At 46.5% G+C, this 23,567-nt stretch overlaps 1 protein-coding gene across 1 annotated transcript in view; it reads left to right on the top strand.

The window, feature by feature from the left end:
* The window catches only part of nme7 (NME/NM23 family member 7), a 144,249-nt gene that overhangs the window by 116,512 nt on the left and 4,170 nt on the right, over positions 1–23,567 (top strand). The window contains 1 exon segment of the mRNA XM_052475674.1: positions 6,621–6,728. Coding sequence (XP_052331634.1) covers positions 6,621–6,728 — 108 coding nt within the window.

Below are 23,567 nucleotides of genomic sequence, written 5' to 3'. Positions count from 1 at the left end.
TAAAGTAGTGCACTATATAGGAGGGAATTGGGCTCTGGTCTAAAGTAGTGCACTATATTTTATTTTATTTAATTTAACCTTTATTTAACTAGGCAAGTCAGTTAAGAACAAATTGTTATTTTCAATGACGGCCTGGGAACAGTGGGTTAACTGCCTGTTCAGGGGCAGAACGACAGATTTGTACCTTGTCAGCTCGGGGGTTTGAACTTGCAACCTTCCGGTTACTCGTCCAACGCTCTAACCACTAGGCTACCCTGCCGGGGAATAGGGCTCTGGTCTAAAGTAGTGCACTATATTGGGAATAGGGTGCCATTTGGGATGCAGTCCATGAGACTGTTTTGAGTGGTCATTTCATGGGCCAATGCACGTTAGTACTGTACAACAAAACATCTCCTACAGAGAAACTTTAACCATCTCTCTTTCACCAGAAATGCTGTTCTGTTTAAATTGTAAAGGTGGACTGAATCCAGAAGTCAGTTCGTAGGCCAGTTAAATAGAGGCAGGAAGTCCCTGGGTTCTGAAAGGAAGCACCAGAAGTCAGTTCGTAGGCCAGTTAAATAGAGGCAGGAAGTCCCTCGGTTCTGAAAGGAAGCACCAGAAATCAGTTCGTAGGCCAGTTAAATAGAGGCAGGAAGTCCCTGGGTTCTGAAAGGAAGCACCATTTACAGCATCATTCATGGTTTAATATGGAAACAAAAGTAGGATTGGGTTTCATAGGTTTTACACGATTAGAGCAGAGAGACAGACGGTTTCGTTGCATTTTAGAAGTGTGTCTTCTAGCAGATAAGACCAGCCGTCTATTGGTCTACTGGCATGGGTACAACACATACAGAGATGGAGCAGGAAGAAAGGGAGGAAGTAGGATTTGTCTCTGTCCCTCCGTGCAGGGCAGCTAGGTGACATCATTGACAGTGTCCATCAAGGTTACAATTATTTATAGGGGTCAGGGCTTAAGAGGGTTAAAGTGATGTCAGACTGTCAGGAAACAGACAGAGAGGTAGAGAGGTACAGTCAGAATCTGTCCAAAACAAAGATCAAGCCTCATATCTAAAGGTTATTTTTCCAAATAGGATCCAACCGTGTCTGGTATGAGCTCCGTAGCACCCTGCAGTATTATGAGATAGCCTAGCTTGCTCTGAAGCAACTTTCTCTCAGTCCAGGCTGATTATTCTCAACCAAGGCTAATGGTTGTGAGAACAAGGGTTTTAGCGCTCCGTTGGGCTCATTAAAATTAAATTAAGCTCTCCGACTGCCAGGTCACTTGTGGGTAACTAATGCAATTACAGAGAGCCCACTTTGGGCAGGAATTATTTCAGCTCTGGGAAAATCTCCCCCCGAATTTCCCACTCTCCTCTCTCTCTCTCTCCTGCTCTCCTCTCTCTCTCTCTCTCTCGCTCTCCTCTCTCTCCCGCTCTCCTCTCTCTCTCTCTCTCACCCGCTCTCCTCTCTCCCGCTCTCCTCTCTCTCCTCTCTCTCCTCTCTCTCTCTCTCCCGCTCTCCTCTCTCTCTCTCTCCCCGCTCTCCTCTCTCTCCCTCTCTCTCTCTCTCCCGCTCTCCTCTCTCCCGCTCTCCTCTCTCTCCTCTCTCTCTCTCTCCCGCTCTCCTCTCTCTCGCTCTCCTCTCTCTCTCTCCCGCTCTCCTCTCTCTCTCTCTCCCGCTCTCCTCTCTCTCTCTCTCTCTCCTCTCTCTCTTTCTCTCTCTCTCTCTCTCTCTCTCTCTCTCTCTCTCTCTCTCTCTCTCCTCTCTCTCTCCCGCTCTCCTCTCTCTCTCTCCCGTGCTCCTCTCGCTCTCCTCTCTCCCTCCCTTCTGCTCTCCTGGGCTCGAGCTCCATGCAGCCAATATGGAAGGCAGTTGGTAAATAGCAGGCTAGGCAGGCTCCAGCATCCGGCAGGTGCCAGCATCCAGCAGGCTCCAGCATCCAGCAGGTGCCAGCATCCAGCAGGCGCCAGCATCCAGCAGGCTAGGCAGGCTCCATTATCCAGCATCCAGCAAGCTTGGCAGGCTCCAGCATCCAGCAGGCTCCAGCATCCAAGGCAAGGTCACTGTAACATTTCTCACTATCCTGTCGTTACCCACGGAGGGTTCATCTCCCTCACACTACAACCCACGGAGGGTTCATCTCCCTCACACTAAAACTCACGGAGGGTTCATCTCCCTCACACTAAAACCCACGGAGGGTTCATCTCCCTCACACTAAAACCCACGGAGGGTTCATCTCCCTCACACTAAAACCCACGGAGGGTTCATCTCCCTCACCCTAAAACCCACGGAGGGTTCATCTCCCTCACACTAAAACCCACGGAGGGTTCATCTCCCTCACACTAAAACCCACGGAGGGTTCATCTCCCTCACACTAAAACCCACGGAGGGGTCATCTCCCTCACACTAAAACCCATGGAGGGTTCATCTCCCTCACACTAAAACCCACGGAGGGTTCATCTCCCTCACACTAAAACCCACGGAGGGTTCATCTCCCTCACACTAAAACCCACGGAGGGGTCATCTCCCTCACGCTACAACCCACGGAGGGTTCATCTCCCTCACCCTAAAACCCACGGAAGGTTCATCTCCCTCACGCTACAACCCACGGAGGGTTCATCTCCCTCACCCTAAAACCCACGGAAGGTTCATCTCCCTCACGCTAAAACCCACGGAGGGTTCATCTCCCTCACGCTAAAACCCACGGAGGATTCATCTCCCTCACACTAAAACCCACGGAGGGGTCATCTCCCTCACACTAAAACCCACGGAGGGTTCATCTCCCTCACACTAAAACCCACGGAGGGTTCAGCTCCCTCACACTAAAACCCACGGAGGGTTCAGCTCCCTCACACTAAAACCCACGGAGGGTTCAGCTCCCTCACACTAAAACCCACGGAGGGTTCATCTCCCTCACACTAAAACCCACGGAGGGTTCATCTCCCTCACACTAAAACCCACGGAGGGTTCATCTCCCTCACACTAAAACCCACGGAGGGTTCATTTCCCTCACACTAAAACCCACAGAAGGTTCATCTCCCTCACACTAAAACTCATGGAGGGTTCATCTCCCTCACACGAAAACCCATGGAGGGTTCATCTCCCTCACACTACAACCCACGGAGGGTTCATCTCCCTCACACTAAAACCCACGGAGGGTTCATTTCCCTCACACTAAAACCCACGGAGGGTTCATCTCCCTCACACTAAAATGTCTGCAGCATTGAAGGTCCCCAAGAAGACAGTAGCCTCCGAAGTTTGGAACCACCAAGACTCTTCCTAGAACTGGCCGCCCAGCCAAACTGAGCAGTCAGGGGAAGAGGGGCCTTGGTCAGGGAGGTGACCAAGAACCCGAACTTCACTCTGTCAGAGCTCCAGTGTTCCAGAAGGAGAGCCATCTCTGCAGAACTCCACCAATCAGGCCTTTATGTTAGACTGGCCAGATGGATGTCACTCCTCAGTAAACGGCACATGACAGCCTTCTTGGAGTTTGCCGAAAGGCACCTAAAGACTCTCAGACCATGAGAAACAAGATTCTCTGGTCTGATTGAACTCTTTGGCTTGAATGCCAAGCGTCGCGTCTGGAGGAAACCTGGCACCATCCCTAAGGTGAAGCATGGTGGTGGCAGCATCATGCTGTGGGGATGTTTTTCAGCGGTAGGTACTGAGAGACTACTCAAGATTGAGGGAAAGATTCATGTTGCAAAGTACAGAGAGATCCCTGATGAAAACCTGCTCCAGAGCGCGCAGGACCTCAGACTGGGGCGAAGGTTCACCTTCCAACAGGACAACGACCCTAAGCACACAGCCATGGCAACGCAGGAGTGGCTTCGGGACAAGTCTCTGAATGGCCCAGCCAGAGCCCGGACTTAAACCCGATCAAACATCTCTGTAGAGACCTGAAAATAGCTGTGCAGCGACGCTCCCCATCTAACCTGACAGATCTGCAGAGAATTATTATTTAACCAGGCAAGTCAGTTAATAAAGAACAAATTCTTATTTACAATGACGGCCTACCCCGGCCAAACCCAGACAGCAATCTCATCCGGATGTGATGTAGCCTGGAACCAGGGAGTGCAGTGACACCTCTTGCACTGAAATGCAGTGCCTTAGATCGCTGAGCCACTCGGGAGCACTGGTTCCTGTCTTTTGAGTGAGAGCAAACCGTCAGAATGTAAAGCATGTTGTCGCTCATTGGCAGTGCTTTCTCTCTTTGTTAAGGTCTGCATGTGCTTCCCATCTGAAATAGTTTGGAACAGTTCGTGACAAATTATGAAGACATTTTGTGACGTTTTTTTTTTTTTTTTTTGTCTGTTCGTGAAGAGAGAAAAAAATCTGGAGGCAAGCCGAAATCTACGCTCCTTCGTGATTGGTCAACAGCAGGGATTCTTCAATTAAGTGTTTGTTATCATTCAACAAAAGAATCATCGTTTTAATGCATATTTTTTAACTTGAGGAATACTGCACCAAACATCTTAGTCAGATGCAAAATTGCGCAACTAAGATCTTTGGCAAAAAAAAAAAAGTCTAAATAAATGACAGATTTATTGAGTTGTCTTGGATTAATTCTGACTATTTTGAGGAAGTGTATACTGGCTATGGCATCTCCAGATGGACAAACAGTACTATTGCAGCTTTTTTTCTTGTCTCTTCTGAAAGAAGAAGAGCAGATTACTGGTTGTGTTTGAATTAACTAGACTGAACCATCCCTGGCTAGTGTTCCTCTGATATTAACTAGACTGAATCGTACTGGGGGGGAACCATCCCTGGCTAGTGTTCCTCTGATATTAACTAGACTGAATCGTACTGGGGGGGAACCATCCCTGGCTAGTGTTCCTCTGATATTAACTAGACTGAATCGTACTGGGGGGGAACCATCCCTGGCTAGTGTTCCTCTGATATTAACTAGACTGAATCGTACTGGGGGGGAACCATCCCTGGCTAGTGTTCCTCTGATATTAACTAGACTGAATCGTACTGGGGGAACCATCCCTGGCTAGTGTTCCTCTGATATTAACTAGACTGAATCGTACTGGGGGGGAACCATCCCTGGCTAGTGTTCCTCTGATATTAACTAGACTGAATCGTACTGGGGGGGGGAACCATCCCTGGCTAGTGTTCCTCTGATATTAACTAGACTGAATCGTACTGGGGGGGAACCATCCCTGGCTAGTGTTCCTCTGATATTAACTAGACTGAATCGTACTGGGGGGGAACCATCCCTGGCTAGTGTTCCTCTGATATTAACTAGACTGAATCGTACTGGGGAAACCATCCCTGGCTAGTGTTCCTCTGATATTAACTAGACTGAATCGGCTAGTGTTCCTCTGGGGGGGAACCATCCCTGGCTAGTGTTCCTCTGATATTAACTAGACTGAATCGTACTGGGGGGGAACCATCCCTGGCTAGTGTTCCTCTGATATTAACTAGACTGAATCGTACTGGGGGAACCATCCCTGGCTAGTGTTCCTCTGATATTAACTAGACTGAATCGTACTGGGGGGACCATCCCTGGCTAGTGTTCCTCTGATATTAACTAGACTGAATCGTACTGGGGGAATCATCCCTGGCTAGTGTTCCTCTGATATTAACTAGACTGAATCGTACTGGGGGGAACCATCCCTGGCTAGTGTTCCTCTGATATTAACTAGACTGAATCGTACTGGGGGAACCATCCCTGGCTAGTGTTCCTCTGATATTAACTAGACTGAATCGTACTGGGGGAACCATCCCTGGCTAGTGTTCCACTGATATTAACTAGACTGAATCGTATTACTGGGGGGGGAACCATCCCTGGCTAGTGTTCCTCTGATATTAACTAGACTGAATCGTACTGGGGGAACCATCCCTGGCTAGTGTTCCTCTGATATTAACTAGACTGAATCGTACTGGGGGGGAACCATCCCTGGCTAGTGTTCCTCTGATATTAACTAGACTGAATCGTACTGGGGGGAACCATCCCTGGCTAGTGTTCCTCTGATATTAACTAGACTGAATCGTACTGGGGGGGAACCATCCCTGGCTAGTGTTCCTCTGATATTAACTAGACTGAATCGTACTGGGGGGAACCATCCCTGGCTAGTGTTCCTCTGATATTAACTAGACTGAATCGTACTGGGGGGAACCATCCCTGGCTAGTGTTCCTCTGATATTAACTAGACTGAATCGTACTGGGGGGGAACCATCCCTGGCTAGTGTTCCTCTGATATTAACTAGACTGAATCGTACTGGGGGGAACCATCCCTGGCTAGTGTTCCTCTGATATTAACTAGACTGAATCCCCGTAGTGTTCTCTGATATTAACTAGGGAACCATCCCTGGCTAGTGTTCCTCTGATATTAACTAGACTGAATCGTACTGGGGGGGAACCATCCCCGGCTAGTGTTCCTCTGATATTAACTAGACTGAATCGTACTGGGGGGGGAACCATCCCTGGCTAGTGTTCCTCTGATCAAATGAACAAACAGCATAAAAGAGAGGAAGAAGAAACATTACATTTGGCCTTAATTGGACTTGAAATGTCTCGACGTTGGCATAGTCCCTCTAATTTCAGTCATCTCGACATGAACCCCCTCCATGTTTACGGAAACATTCGGTTCATTCCTATTAATGCTAACAAATGTATTTTTCCTCTTTCCCAGGAGATTGCTCGTCATCTTCGTCCCGACTCGTTAAGAGCGCTGTATGGTAAAACCAAAGTACAGAACGCTGTCCACTGCACTGACCTCCCCGAAGACGGGATACTGGAGGTACATACATACTGGCATCTCATTCATCCACACATTAGTATTTCAGAGTAGCTCTTAAAACCCACAATCATTCATCTGTTTAGCACTGAAGCTCATCAGAAGAGGAGTAGCATTGATGTCCATTCAGACTGCTGTTTGTATCTCACAGTGACCAGACCAGGAACAGAATGGAGCCAGGTCCCAAATTGCACCTTATTCCCTACATAGTGCACTATGGGCCCTATAGGCCCTGGTCTAAAGTAGTGCACTATATACGGAATAGGGTGCCATTTGGGATATAGACTAAAGCAGCAACAGCAGGACAGTCTCATGACTCCAGTCTGTGGGCCGAGCCGCTACGCTACAGATCCCACTGGGAAAGAATAGCAGGGCATTTAGAAACAAACCTATTGTTTAGTAGGGCAGGGAGGGGGGGGAGGGAGGCGGGGGGGGGTCTGACCTGTTGGACGTCATTGTTGGGGAGGGAGGGAGGGAGAGAGAGAGCAGAGCTCCTGATCTGTTGAGCAGTGAGCAGAGCAGCCAGGCTAGGGACAAATGGCTCCTTGTTAATCATTAGCCTGGTGACTGGCTGAGCTGAGCTGCCAAACACATTCCAGGGCCCAGACGAACCACTTTGGGCCAGAACGGAGCAGAGAGGATAGGACCACTACACTGGACTGGGAACAGTCACGCACTGCTATAGTCCTGTCTACTGCTATAGTCCTGTCTACTGCTATAGTCCTGTCTACTGCTATAGTCCTGTCTAACATACTGCTATAGTCCTGTCTACTGCTATAGTCCTGTCTACTGCTATAGTCCTGTCTACTGCTATAGTCCTGTCTAACTGCTATAGTCCTGTCTACTGCTATAGTCCTGTCTACTGCTATAGTCCTGTCTAACATACTGCTATAGTCCTGTCTACTGCTATAGTCCTGTCTAACATACTGCTATAGTCCTGTCTACTGCTATAGTCCTGTCTACTGCTATAGTCCTGTCTACTGCTATAGTCCTGTCTAACATACTGCTATAGTCCTGTCTACTGCTATAGTCCTGTCTACTGCTATAGTCCTGTCTAACATACTGCTATAGTCCTGTCTAACATACTGCTATAGTCCTGTCTAACATACTGCTATAGTCCTGTCTAACATACTGCTATAGTCCTGTCTACTGCTATAGTCCTGTCTAACATACTGCTATAGTCCTGTCTAACATACTGCTATAGTCCTGTCTACTGCTATAGTCCTGTCTAACATACTGCTATAGTCCTGTCTACTGCTATAGTCCTGTCTACTGCTATAGTCCTGTCTACTGCTATAGTCCTGTCTAACATACTGCTATAGTCCTGTCTACTGCTATAGTCCTGTCTACTGCTATAGTCCTGTCTACTGCTATAGTCCTGTCTAACATATTGCTATAGTCCTGTCTACTGCTATAGTCCTGTCTAACATACTGCTATAGTCCTGTCTACTGCTATAGTCCTGTCTGCTGCTATAGTCCTGTCTGCTGCTATAGTCCTGTCTGCTGCTATAGTCCTGTCTACTGCTATAGTCCTGTCTACTGCTATAGTCCTGTCTACTGCTATAGTCCTGTCTACTGCTATAGTCCTGTCTACTGCTATAGTCCTGTCTACTGCTATAGTCCTGTCTACTGCTATAGTCCTGTCTAACATACTGCTATAGTCCTGTCTACTGCTATAGTCCTGTCTACTGCTATAGTCCTGTCTACTGCTATAGTCCTGTCTACTGCTATAGTCCTGTCTACTGCTATAGTCCTGTCTAACATACTGCTATAGTCCTGTCTACTGCTATAGTCCTGTCTACTGCTATAGTCCTGTCTACTGCTATAGTCCTGTCTACTGCTATAGTCCTGTCTAACATACTGCTATAGTCCTGTCTAACATACTGCTATAGTCCTGTCTACTGCTATAGTCCTGTCTGCTGCTATAGTCCTGTCTTCTGCTATAGTCCTGTCTACTGCTATAGTCCTGTCTAACATACTGCTATAGTCCTGTCTACTGCTATAGTCCTGTCTGCTGCTATAGTCCTGTCTACTGCTATAGTCCTGTCTACTGCTATAGTCATGTCTACTGCTATAGTCCTGTCTACTGCTATAGTCCTGTCTACTGCTATAGTCCTGTCTACTGCTATAGTCCTGTCTACTGCTATAGTCCTGTCTACTGCTATAGTCCTGTCTAACATACTGCTATAGTCCTGTCTAACATACTGCTATAGTCCTGTCTACTGCTATAGTCCTGTCTGCTGCTATAGTCCTGTCTTCTGCTATAGTCCTGTCTACTGCTATAGTCCTGTCTAACATACTGCTATAGTCCTGTCTACTGCTATAGTCCTGTCTAACATACTGCTATAGTCCTGTCTACTGCTATAGTCCTGTCTTCTGCTATAGTCCTGTCTTCTGCTATAGTCCTGTCTTCTGCTATAGTCCTGTCTGCTGCTATAGTCCTGTCTACTGCTATAGTCCTGTCTGACATACTGCTATAGTCCTGTCTACTGCTATAGTCCTGTCTAACATACTGCTATAGTCCTGTGTCTAACATACTGCTATAGTCCTGTCTACTGCTATAGTCCTGTGTCTAACATACTGCTATGGTCCTGTCTACTGCTATAGTCCTGTCTACTGCTATAGTCCTGTCTAACATACTGCTATAGTCCTGTCTAACATACTGCTATAGTCCTGTCTAACATACTGCTATAGTCCTGTCTACTGCTATAGTCCTGTCTAACATACTGCTATAGTCCTGTCTAACATACTGCTATAGTCCTGTCTACTGCTATAGTCCTGTCTACTGCTATAGTCCTGTCTAACATACTGCTATAGTCCTGTCTACTGCTATAGTCCTGTCTACTGCTATAGTCCTGTCTAACATACTGCTATAGTCCTGTCTACTGCTATAGTCCTGTCTAACATACTGCTATAGTCCTGTCTACTGCTATAGTCCTGTCTAACATACTGCTATAGTCCTGTCTACTGCTATAGTCCTGTCTACTGCTATAGTCCTGTCTACTGCTATGGTCCTGTCTACTGCTATAGTCCTGTCTACTGCTATAGTCCTGTCTAACATACTGCTATAGTCCTGTCTACTGCTATAGTCCTGTCTACTGCTATAGTCCTGTCTAACATACTGCTATAGTCCTGTCTACTGCTATAGTCCTGTCTAACATACTGCTATAGTCCTGTCTACTGCTATAGTCCTGTCTAACATACTGCTATAGTCCTGTCTACTGCTATAGTCCTGTCTAACATACTGCTATAGTCCTGTCTACTGCTATAGTCCTGTCTACTGCTATAGTCCTGTCTACTGCTATAGTCCTGTCTAACATACTGCTATAGTCCTGTCTACTGCTATAGTCCTGTCTAACATACTGCTATAGTCCTGTCTAACATACTGCTATAGTCCTGTCTACTGCTATAGTCCTGTCTACTGCTATAGTCCTGTCTACTGCTATAGTCCTGTCTACTGCTATAGTCCTGTCTACTGCTATAGTCCTGTCTACTGCTATAGTCCTGTCTAACATACTGCTATAGTCCTGTCTAACATACTGCTATAGTCCTGTCTACTGCTATAGTCCTGTCTACTGCTATAGTCCTGTCTAACATACTGCTATAGTCCTGTCTACTGCTATAGTCCTGTCTAACATAGTGCTATAGTCCTGTCTACTGCTATAGTCCTGTCTACTGCTATAGTCCTGTCTACTGCTATAGTCCTGTCTACTGCTATAGTCCTGTCTACTGCTATAGTCCTGTCTACTGCTATAGTCGTGTCTACTGCTATAGTCCTGTCTACTGCTATAGTCCTGTCTACTGCTATAGTCCTGTCTACTGCTATAGTCCTGTCTACTGCTATAGTCCTGTCTACTGCTATAGTCCTGTCTACTGCTATAGTCCTGTCTACTGCTATAGTCCTGTCTACTGCTATAGTCCTGTCTACTGCTATAGTCCTGTCTACTGCTATAGTCCTGTCTACTGCTATAGTCCTGTCTACTGCTATAGTCCTGTCTAACATACTGCTATAGTCCTGTCTACTGCTATAGTCCTGTCTACTGCTATAGTCCTGTCTACTGCTATAGTCCTGTCTACTGCTATAGTCCTGTCTACTGCTATAGTCCTGTCTAACATACTGCTATAGTCCTGTCTACTGCTATAGTCCTGTCTACTGCTATAGTCCTGTCTACTGCTATAGTCCTGTCTACTGCTATAGTCCTGTCTAACATACTGCTATAGTCCTGTCTACTGCTATAGTCCTGTCTACTGCTATAGTCCTGTCTAACATACTGCTATAGTCCTGTCTACTGCTATAGTCCTGTCTACTGCTATAGTCCTGTCTAACATACTGCTATAGTCCTGTCTACTGCTATAGTCCTGTCTAACATACTGCTATAGTCCTGTCTAACATACTGCTATAGTCCTGTCTAACATACTGCTATAGTCCTGTCTACTGCTATAGTCCTGTCTACTGCTATAGTCCTGTCTACTGCTATAGTCCTGTCTAACATACTGCTATAGTCCTGTCTAACATACTGCTATAGTCCTGTCTAACATACTGCTATAGTCCTGTCTAACATACTGCTATAGTCCTGTCTACTGCTATAGTCCTGTCTAACATACTGCTATAGTCCTGTCTACTGCTATAGTCCTGTCTACTGCTATAGTCCTGTCTAACATACTGCTATAGTCCTGTCTAACATAGTGCTATAGTCCTGTCTAACATACTGCTATAGTCCTGTCTAACATACTGCTATAGTCCTGTCTACTGCTATAGTCCTGTGTCTAACATACTGCTATAGTCCTGTCTAACATATTGCTATAGTCCTGTCTACTGCTATAGTCCTGTGTCTAACATACTGCTATAGTCCTGTCTAACATATTGCTATAGTCCTGTCTACTGCTATGGTCCTGTCTACTGCTATAGTCCTGTCTACTGCTATAGTCCTGTCTAACATACTGCTATAGTCCTGTCTACTGCTATAGTCCTGTCTAACATAGTGCTATAGTCCTGTCTACTGCTATAGTCCTGTCTACTGCTATAGTCCTGTCTAACATACTGCTATAGTCCTGTCTAACATACTGCTATAGTCCTGTCTAACATACTGCTATAGTCCTGTCTACTGCTATAGTCCTGTCTACTGCTATAGTCCTGTCTACTGCTATAGTCCTGTCTACTGCTATAGTCCTGTCTAACATACTGCTATAGTCCTGTCTACTGCTATAGTCCTGTCTAACATACTGCTATAGTCCTGTCTACTGCTATAGTCCTGTCTACTGCTATAGTCCTGTCTACTGCTATAGTCCTGTCTACTGCTGCTATAGTCCTGTCTAACATACTGCTATAGTCCTGTCTAACATAGTGCTATAGTCCTGTCTAACATACTGCTATAGTCCTGTCTAACATACTGCTATAGTCCTGTCTAACATACTGCTATAGTCCTGTCTAACATACTGCTATAGTCCTGTCTACTGCTATAGTCCTGTCTACTGCTATAGTCCTGTCTGTGCTAAGTCCTACTGCTATAGTCCTGTCTAACATACTGCTATAGTCCTGTCTAACATACTGCTATAGTCCTGTCTACTGCTATAGTCCTGTCTACTGCTATAGTCCTGTCTACTGCTATAGTCCTGTCTAACATACTGCTATAGTCCTGTCTCTATACCTACTGCTATAGTCCTGTCTAACATACTGCTATAGTCCTGTCTACTGCTATAGTCCTGTCTACTGCTATAGTCCTGTCTCTACTGCTATAGTCCTGTCTAACATACTGCTATAGTCCTGTCTACTGCTATAGTCTGTCTACTGCTATAGTCCTGTCTACTGCTATAGTCCTGTCTACTGCTATAGTCCTGTCTAACATACTGCTATAGTCCTGTCTACTGCTATAGTCCTGTCTACTGCTATAGTCCTGTCTACTGCTATAGTCCTGTCTAACATACTGCTATAGTCCTGTCTAACATACTGCTCCTGTCTAATATACTGCTATAGTCCTGTCTAACATACTGCTATAGTCCTGTCTACTGCTATAGTCCTGTCTACTGCTTTAGTCCTGTCTACTGTATAGTCCTAGTCCTGTCTAAAATACTGCTATAGTCCTGTCTAACATACTGCTATAGTCCTGTCTAATATACTGCTATAGTCCTGTCTAACATACTGCTATAGTCCTGTCTAACATACTGCTATAGTCCTGTCTAACATACTGCTATAGTCCTGTCTACTGCTATAGTCCTGTCTACTGCTATAGTCCTGTCTAACTGTCTACTGTCTATAGTCCTGTCTAACATACTGCTATAGTCCTGTCTACTGCTATAGTCCTGTCTACTGCTATAGTCCTGTCTAACATACTGCTATAGTCCTGTCTAACATACTGCTATAGTCCTGTCTACTGCTATAGTCCTGTCTACTGCTATAGTCCTGTCTAACATACTGCTATAGTCCTGTCTAACATACTGCTATAGTCCTGTCTACTGCTATAGTCCTGTCTACTGCTATAGTCCTGTCTACTGCTATAGTCCTGTCTAACATACTGCTATAGTCCTGTCTAACATACTGCTATAGTCCTGTCTACTGCTATAGTCCTGTCTACTGCTATAGTCCTGTCTCTATAGTGCTATAGTCCTGTCTACTACTGCTATAGTCCTGTCTACTGCTATAGTCCTGTCTACTGCTATAGTCCTGTCTACTGCTATAGTCCTGTCTAACATACTGCTATAGTCCTGTCTAACATACTGCTATAGTCCTGTCTACTGCTATAGTCCTGTCTAACTGCTATAGTCCTGTCTACTGCTATAGTCCTGTCTACTGCTATAGTCCTGTCTACTGCTATAGTCCTGTCTACTGCTATAGTCCTGTCTAACATACTGCTATAGTCCTGTCTAACATACTGCTATAGTCCTGTCTACTGCTATAGTCCTGTCTAACTACTGCTATAGTCCTGTCTAACATAGTGCTATAGTCCTGTCTAACATACTGCTATAGTCCTGTCTACTGCTATAGTCCTGTCTAACATACTGCTATAGTCCTGTCATACTGCTATAGTCCTGTCTAACATACTGCTATAGTCCTGTCTACTGCTATAGTCCTGTCTACTACTGCTATCCTGTCTACTGCTAGTCCTGTCTAACATACTGCTATAGTCCTGTCTACTGCTATAGTCCTGTCTACTGCTATAGTCCTGTCTAACATACTGCTATAGTCCTGTCTAATATGCTATAGTCCTGTCTACTGCTATAGTCCTGTCTACTGCTATAGTCCTGTCTAAGTCCTGTCTACTGCTATAGTCCTGTCTACTGCTATAGTCCTGTCTACTGCTATAGTCCTGTCTAACATACTGCTATAGTCCTGTCTACTGCTATAGTCCTGTCTACTGCTATAGTCCTGTCTACTGCTATAGTCCTGTCTACTGCTATAGTCCTGTCTACTGCTATAGTCCTGTCTACTGCTATAGTCCTGTCTACTGCTATAGTCCTGTCATACTGCTATAGTCCTGTCTAACATAGTCCTGCTATGGTCCTGTCTACTGCTATAGTCCTGTCTACTGCTATAGTCCTGTCTACTGCTATAGTCCTGTCTACTGCTATAGTCCTGTCTAACATACTGCTATAGTCCTGTCTAACATACTGCTATAGTCCTGTCTAACATAGTGCTATAGTCCTGTCTAACATACTGCTATAGTCCTGTCTAACATACTGCTATAGTCCTGTCTAACATACTGCTATAGTCCTGTGTCTAACATACTGCTATAGTCCTGTCTAACATACTGCTATAGTCCTGTCTAACATACTGCTATAGTCCTGTCTAACATACTGCTATAGTCCTGTCTAACATACTGCTATAGTCCTGTCTAACATACTGCTATAGTCCTGTCTAACATACTGCTATAGTCCTGTCTAACATACTGCTATAGTCCTGTCTAACATAGTGCTATAGTCCTGTCTAACATAGTGCTATAGTCCTGTCTACTGCTATAGTCCTGTCTAACATACTGCTATAGTCCTGTCTACTGCTATAGTCCTGTCTACTGCTATAGTCCTGTCTACTGCTATAGTCCTGTCTAACATACTGCTATAGTCCTGTCTAACATACTGCTATAGTCCTGTCTACTGCTATAGTCCTGTCTACTGCTATAGTCCTGTCTAACATAACATACTGCTATAGTCCTGTCTACTGCTATAGTCCTGTCTAACATACTGCTATAGTCCTGTCTACTTAGTGCTATAGTCCTGTCTAACATACTGCTATAGTCCTGTCTAACATACTGCTATAGTCCTGTCTACTGCTATAGTCCTGTCTAACATACTGCTATAGTCCTGTCTACTGCTATAGTCCTGTCTAACATACTGCTATAGTCCTGTCTAACATAGTGCTATAGTCCTGTCTAACATACTGCTATAGTCCTGTCTACTGCTATAGTCCTGTCTACTGCTATAGTCCTGTCTAACATACTGCTATAGTCCTGTCTAACATACTGCTATAGTCCTGTCTACTGCTATAGTCCTGTCTAACATACTGCTATAGTCCTGTCTACTGCTATAGTCCTGTCTACTGCTATAGTCCTGTCTAACATACTGCTATAGTCCTGTCTAACATACTGCTATAGTCCTGTCTACTGCTATAGTCCTGTCTACTGCTATAGTCCTGTCTACTGCTATAGTCCTGTCTACTGCTATAGTCCTGTCTAACATACTGCTATAGTCCTGTCTAACATACTGCTATAGTCCTGTCTACTAGTGCTATAGTCCTGTCTACTGCTATAGTCCTGTCTACTGCTATAGTCCTGTCTACTGCTATAGTCCTGTCTACGTTGTTACTGCTTGTCAACAGTCCTGTCTACTGCTACTATTGTGACCTGTGTCTACTGCTATAGTCCTGTCTACTGCTATAGTCCTGTCTAACATATTGCTATAGTCCTGTCTACTGCTATAGTCCTGTCTAACATACTGCTATAGTCCTGTCTAACATACTGCTATAGTCCTGTCTAACTGCTATAGTCCTGTCTACTGCTATAGTCCTGTCTACTGCTATAGTCCTGTCTACTGCTATAGTCCTGTCTAACATACTGCTATAGTCCTGTCTACTGCTATAGTCCTGTCTAACTGCTATAGTCCTGTCTACTGCTATAGTCCTGTCTACTGCTATAGTCCTGTCTAACTACTGCTATAGTCCTGTCTACTGCTATAGTCCTGTCTACTGCATAGGTCCTGTCTACTGCTATAGTCCTGTCTACTGCTATAGTCCTGTCTACTGCTATAGTCCTGTCTACTGCATAGTCCTGTCTACTGCTATAGTCCTGTCTAACATACTGCTATAGTCCTGTCTACTGCTATAGTCCTGTCTAACATACTGCTATAGTCCTGTCTAACATACTGCTATAGTCCTGTCTACTGCTATAGTCCTGTCTAACATACTGCTATAGTCCTGTCTAACTAGTGCTATAGTCCTGTCTATGCTATAGTCCTGTCTAACTGCTATAGTCCTGTCTACTGCTATAGTCCTGTCTACTATAGTCCTGTCTACTGCTATAGTCCTGTCTAACATGTCTACTGCTATAGTCCTGTCTAACATACTGCTATAGTCCTGTCTACTGCTATAGTCCTGTCTAACATACTGCTCATAGTCCTGTCTACTGCTATAGTCCTGTCTAACATACTGCTATAGTCCTGTCTAACTGCTATAGTCCTGTCTAACATACTGCTATAGTCCTGTCTACTGCTATAGTCCTGTCTAACATAGTGCTATAGTCCTGTCTACTGCTATAGTCCTGTCTACATAGTCCTGTCTACTGCTATAGTCCTGTCTAACATACTGTCCCTGTCTAACATACTGCTATAGTCCTGTCTAACATACTGCTATAGTCCTGTCTACTGCTATAGTCCTGTCTACTGCTATAGTCCTGTCTACTGCTATAGTCCTGTCTACTGCTATAGTCCTGTCTACTGCTATAGTCCTGTCTACTGCTATAGTCCTGTCTACTGCTATAGTCCTGTCTACTGCTATAGTCCTGTCTAACATGCTATAGTCCTGTCTACTGCTATAGTCCTGTCTAACATACTGCTATAGTCCTGTCTAACATACTGCTATAGTCCTGTCTAACTAGCTATAGTCCTGTCTACTGCTGTAGTCCTGTCTAACATACTGCTATAGTCCTGTCTACTGCTATAGTCCTGTCTAACATACTGCTATAGTCCTGTCTAACATACTGCTATAGTCCTGTCTAACATAGTGCTATAGTCCTGTCTACTGCTATAGTCCTGTCTAACATACTGCTATAGTCCTGTCTAACATACTGCTATCAGTCCTGTCTAACATGCTATAGTTTAGCGCTGTCAACACACTCTGCGCTGTCAACATGTAGTCCCTCCCCTGTCAACAAGGTCCTGTGTTGCTACCACAGACACTTGTGTTCAGTCTGCATAGTCACTGTCTGGAGACACGTTGTGGTCAGTCTGCATGGTCTATAGTCCTGTCTACACTGCTATAGTCTGCATGGTCACTGTCACATGGACTGCTCATCTGCTGTCTGCAGCACATGGAGACACTTGTGGTATCTGCATGTCACTGCACTGGAACATAGTCTGCATGGTCACTGCAGCACTGGAGACACGTGTGGTCAGTCCTGTCACACGCACTGGAGACACGTTGTCAGTCTGCTGTCACTGCACTCACATGGAGACACGTTGTGGTCAGTCTGTCATGGTCACTGCAGCACTGGAGACATGTTGTTACAGTCTGTCATGGTCACTGCAGCACATGGAGACACTTGTGGTCAGTCTGCATGGTCACTGCAGCACATGGAGACACTTGTGGTCAGTCTGCATGGTCACTGCAGCACATGGAGACACTTGTCATCACGTTGTTACTCAGCGCTGTCAACACGTTGTTACTCAGTGCTGTCAACACGTTGTTACTCAGCGCTGTCAACACGTTGTCACTCAGCGCTGTCATCACGTTGTCACTCAGCGCTGTCAACACGTTGTTACTCAGCGCTGTCAACACGTTGTTACTCAGCGCTGTCAACACGTTGTTACTCAGTGCTGTCAACACGTTGTTACTCAGCACTGTCAACACGTTGTCTACTGTCAACACGTTGTTACTCAGCGCTGTCATCACGTTGTCCTCAGCGCTGTCAACACGTTGTTACTCAGCGCTGTCAACACGTTGTTACTCAGTGCTGTCAACATGTTGTTACTCAGCGCTGTCAACACGTTGTTACTCAGCGCTGTCAACACGTTGTTACTCAGCGCTGTCAACACGTTGTTACTCAGCGCTGTCAACACGTTGTGTCATCACGTTGTTACTCAGCGCTGTCAACACGTTGTTACTCAGTCTGTCAACACGTTGTTACTCAGCGCTGTCAACACGTTGTTACTCAGCGCTGTCATACGTTGTTACTGTCATTGTTACTCAGCGCTGTCAACACGTTGTTACTCAGCGCTGTCAACACGTTGTCACTCAGTCTGTCAACACGTTGTTACTCAGCACTGTCAACACGTTGTTACTCAGTCCTGTCAACACGTTGTTACTCATAGTCTCTGTCAACACGTCTACTCAGTGCATCACACGTTGTTACTCAGCGCTGTCAACACGTTACTCAGCGCTGTCAACACGTTGTCCATCACGTTGTTACTCAGCGCTGTCACGTTGTTACTCAGTCTGTCAACACGTTGTTACTCATCACGTTGTCACTCAGCGCTGTCAACACGTTGTTACTCATCACGTTGTTACTCATCACTGTCATACTCAGCGCTGTCAACATTGTTACTCAGCGCTGTCAACACGTCTCATCACGTTGTCACTCAGCGCTGTCAACACGTTGTTACTCATCACGTTGTCACTCAGCGCTGTCAACACGTTGTTACTCAGTGCTGTCAACACGTTGTTACTCAGCGCTGTCAACACGTTGTTACTCAGTGCTGTCAACACGTTGTTACTCAGCGCTGTCAACACGTTGTTACTCAGCGCTGTCAACACGTTGTTACTCAGCGCTGTCAACACGTTGTTACTCAGCGCTGTCAACACGTTGTTACTCAGTGCTGTCAACACGTTGTTACTCAGTGCTGTCAACACGTTGTTACTCAGTGCTGTCAACATGTTGTTACTCAGCGCTGTCAACACGTTGTTACTCAGCGCTGTCAACACGTTGTTACTCAGTGCTGTCAACATACTCAGTGCTGTCAACACGTTGTTACTCAGCGCTGTCAACACGTTGTTACTCAGCGCTGTCAACACGTTGTTACTCAGTGCTGTCAACACGTTGTTACTCAGTGCTGTCAACACGTTGTTACTCAGCGCTGTCAACACGTTGTTACTCAGTGCTGTCAACACGTTGTTACTCAGCGCTGTCAACACGTTGTTACTCAGCGCTGTCAACACGTTGTTACTCAGCGCTGTCATGTTGTCCTCAGCTGTCAACACGTTGTTACTCAGTCCTGTCAACACGTTGTTACTCAGCGCTGTCAACACGTTGTTACTCAGCGCTGTCAACACGTTACTCAGCGCTTACTCAGTGCTGTCAACACGTTGTTACTCAGCGCTGTCAACACGTTGTTACTCAGCGCTGTCAACACGTTGTTACTCAGCGCTGTCAACACGTTGTTACTCAGCGCTGTCATCACGTCCAGCGCTGTCAACACGTTGTTACTCAGCGCTGTCAACACGTTGTTACTCAGCGCTGTCAACACGTTGTTACTCAGCTGTCAACACGCTGTTACTCAGCGCTGTCAACACGTTGTCACTCAGCGCTGTCATAGTTGTTACTCAGCGCTGTCAACACGTTGTTACTCAGCGCTGTCAACACGTTGTTACTCAGCGCTGTCAACACGTTGTTACTCAGCGCTGTCAACACGTTGTTACTCAGCGCTGTCAACACGTTGTTACTCAGCGCTGTCAACACGTTGTTACTCATCGCTGTCAACACGTTGTTACTCAGCGCTGTCAACACGTTGTTACTCAGCGCTGTCATACGTTGTTACTCAGCGCTGTCAACACGTTGTTACTCAGCGCTGTCAACACGTTGTTACTCAGCGCTGTCAGCACGTTGTTACTCAGCGCTGTCAACACGTTGTCACTCAGCGCTGTCAACACGTTGTTACTCAGCGCTGTCAACACGTTGTCTAGCGCTGTCAACACGTTGTTACTCAGCGCTGTCAACACGTTGTTACTCAGCGCTGTCAACACGTTGTTACTCAGCGCTGTCAACACGTTGTTACTCAGTAGTCTCAGTCTGTCAACACGTTGTTACTCAGCGCTGTCAACACGTTGTTACTCAGCTGTCAACACGTTGTTACTCAGCGCTGTCAACACGTTACTCAGCGCTGTCAACACGTTGTTACGTTGTCGCGCTGTCAACAGTTGCTGTCAACACGTTGTCACTCAGCGCTGTCATCACGTTGTTACTCAGCGCTGTCAACACGTTGTCACTCAGCGCTGTCAACACGTTGTTACTCAGCGCTGTCAACACGTTGTTACTCAGCGCTGTCAACACGTTGTTACTCAGCGCTGTCAACACGTTGTCACTCAGCGCTGTCAACACGTTGTCACTCAGCGCTGTCAACACGTTGTTACTCAGCGCTGTCAACACGTTGTTACTCAGCGCTGTCAACACGTTGTTACTCAGCGCTGTCAACACGTTGTTACTCAGCGCTGTCAACACGTTGTTACTCAGCGCTGTCAACACGTTGTTACTCAGCGCTGTCAACACGTTGTTACTCAGCGCTGTCAACACGTTGTTACTCAGCGCTGTCAACACGTGTTACTCAGCTGTCAACACGTTGTTACTCAGCGCTGTCAACACGTTGTTACTCAGCGCTGTCACTCAGCGCTGTCACACGTTGTTACTCAGCGCTGTCAACACGTTGTTACTCAGCGCTGTCAACACGTTGTCAGCGCTGTCAGCACGTTGTTACTCAGCGCTGTCAACACGTTGTTACTCAGCGCTGTCAACACGTTGTTACTCAGCGCTGTCAACACGTTGTTACTCAGCGCTGTCAACACGTTGTTACTCAGCGCTGTCATCACGTTGTTACTCAGCGCTGTCAACACGTTGTTACTCAGCGCTGTCATCACGTTGTTACTCAGTGTTACTGCGCTGTCAACACGTTGTCACTCAGCGCTGTCAACACGTTGTCACTCAGCGCTGTCAACACGTTGTTACTCAGCGCTGTCAACACGTTGTTACTCAGCGCTGTCAACACGTTGTTACTCAGCGCTGTCAGTCACGTTGTTACTCAGCGCTGTCACACGTTGTTACTCAGCGCTGTCATGTTGTTACTCAGCACTGTCAACACGTTGTCACTCAGCGCTGTCAACACGTTGTCACTCAGCGCTGTCAACACGTTGTTACTCAGCACTGTCAACACGTTGTTACTCAGCGCTGTCAACACGTTGTTACTCAGCGCTGTCAACACGTTGTTACTCAGCGCTGTCAACACGTTGTTACTCAGTCTGTCATGTTGTTACTCAGCTGTCAACACGTTGTTACTGCGCTGTCAACACGTTGTTACTCAGTCTGTCATGTTGTCACTCAGCGCTGTCAACACGTTGTTACTCAGCGCTGTCAACACGTTGTTACTCAGTGCTGTCAACACGTCTGTTGTTACTCAGCGCTGTCAACACGTGTTCAGCGCTGTCATCACGTTGTTACTGCGCTGTCACACTGTTGTTACTCAGCGCTGTCAACACGTCAGCGCTGTCAACTGCTGTCATCACGTTGTTACTCAGCGCTGTCAACACGTTGTTACTCAGCGCTGTCATTGTTACTCAGCGCTGTCAACACGTTGTTACTCAGCGCTGTCAACACGTTGTTACTCAGCGCTGTCAGCACGTTGTCACTCAGCGCTGTCAACACGTTGTTACTCAGCGCTGTCAACACGTTGTTACTCAGCGCTGTCAACACGTTGTTACTCAGCGCTGTCAACACGTTGTTACTCAGCGCTGTCACGTTGTTACGCTGTCACTCAGCGCGCTGTCAACACGTTGTTACTCAGCGCTGTCAACACGTTGTTACTCAGCGCTGTCAACACGTTGTCACTGTCAGCTCAGCTGTCAACACGTTGTTACTCAGCGCTGTCAACACGTTGTTACTCAGCGCTGTCAACACGTTGTCACTCAGCGCTGTCAACACGTTGTTACTCAGCGCTGTCAACACGTTGTTACTCAGCTGTCAACACGTTGTTACTCAGCGCTGTCAACACGTTGTTACTCAGCGCTGTCAACACGTTGTCACTCAGCTGTCACTCAGCGCTGTCAACACGTTGTTACTCAGCGCTGTCAACACGTTGTTACTCAGCGCTGTCAACACGTTGTTACTCAGCGCTGTCAACACGTTGTTACTCAGCGCTGTCAACACGTTGTTACTCAGCGCTGTCAACACGTTGTTACTCAGCTGTCAACAAGTTGTTACTCAGCGCTGTCAACACGTTGTTACTCAGCGCTGTCAACACGTTGTTACTCAGCGCTGTCAACACGTTGTTACTCAGCGCTGTCAACACGTTGTTACTCAGCGCTGTCAACACGTTGTTACTCAGCGCTGTCATCACGTTGTTACTCAGCTCAGCGCGCTGTCAACACGTTGTTACTCAGCGCTGTCAACACGTTGTCACTCAGCGCTGTCAACACGTTGTTACTCAGCGCTGTCAACACGTTGTTACTCAGCGCTGTCAACACGTTGTTACTCAGCGCTGTCAACACGTTGTTACTCAGTGCTGTCAACACGTTGTTACTCAGCACGTTGTTACTCAGTCAACACGTTGTTACTCAGCGCTGTCAACACGTTGTCACTCAGCGCTGTCATCACGTTGTCACTCAGCGCTGTCAACACGTTGTTACTCAGCGCTGTCAACACGTTGTTACTCAGCGCTGTCAACACGTTGTTACTCAGCTGTCACACGTTGTTACTCAGCGCTGTCAACACGTTGTTACTCAGCGCTGTCAACACGTTGTCACTCAGCGCTGTCATCACGTTGTTACTCAGCGCTGTCATCACGTTGTTACTCAGCGCTGTCAACACGTTGTTACTCAGCGCTGTCAACACGTTGTTACTCAGCGCTGTCAACACGTTGTTACTCAGCGCTGTCAACACGTTGTTACTCAGCGCTGTCAACACGTTGTTACTCAGCGCTGTCAACACGTTGTTACTCAGCGCTGTCATCACGTTGTTACTCAGCGCTGTCAACACGTTGTTACTCAGCGCTGTCAACACGTTGTTACTCAGCGCTGTCTCAGCGCTGTCATCACGTTGTTACTCAGCGCTGTCAACACGTTGTTACTCAGCGCTGTGTCACACGTTGTTACTCAGCGCTGTCAACACGTTGTTACTCAGCGCTGTCAACACGTTGTTACTCAGCGCTGTCAACACGTTGTTACTCAGCGCTGTCAACACGTTGTCACTCAGCGCTGTCAACACGTTGTTACTCAGCGCTGTCACGTTGTTACTCAGCGCTGTCAACACGTTGTTACTCAGCGCTGTCAACACGTTGTTACTCAGCGCTGTCAACACGTTGTTACTCAGCGCTGTCAACACGTTGTCACTCAGTGCTGTCAACACGTTGTTACTCAGCGCTGTCAACACGTTGTTACTCAGCGCTGTCAACACGTTGTTACTCAGCGCTGTCAACACGTTGTTACTCAGCGCTGTCAGCGCGCTGTCATCACGTTGTTACTCAGCGCTGTCAACACGTTGTTACTCATCACGTTGTCAGCGCTGTCAACACGTTGTTACTCAGCGCTGTCAACACGTTGTTACTCAGCGCTGTCAACACGTTGTTACTCAGCGCTGTCAACACGTTGTTACTCAGCGCTGTCAACACGTTGTTACTCAGCGCTGTCAACACGTTGTTACTCAGCGCTGTCAACACGTC

This window comes from Oncorhynchus keta, chromosome 22 (assembly GCF_023373465.1).
Source record: "Oncorhynchus keta strain PuntledgeMale-10-30-2019 chromosome 22, Oket_V2, whole genome shotgun sequence".
In the NCBI taxonomy this organism is placed as follows: domain Eukaryota; kingdom Metazoa; phylum Chordata; class Actinopteri; order Salmoniformes; family Salmonidae; genus Oncorhynchus; species Oncorhynchus keta.
Note: the sequence above shows the minus strand (reverse complement) of the source record. Positions and strands in the feature narration are given on the sequence as shown.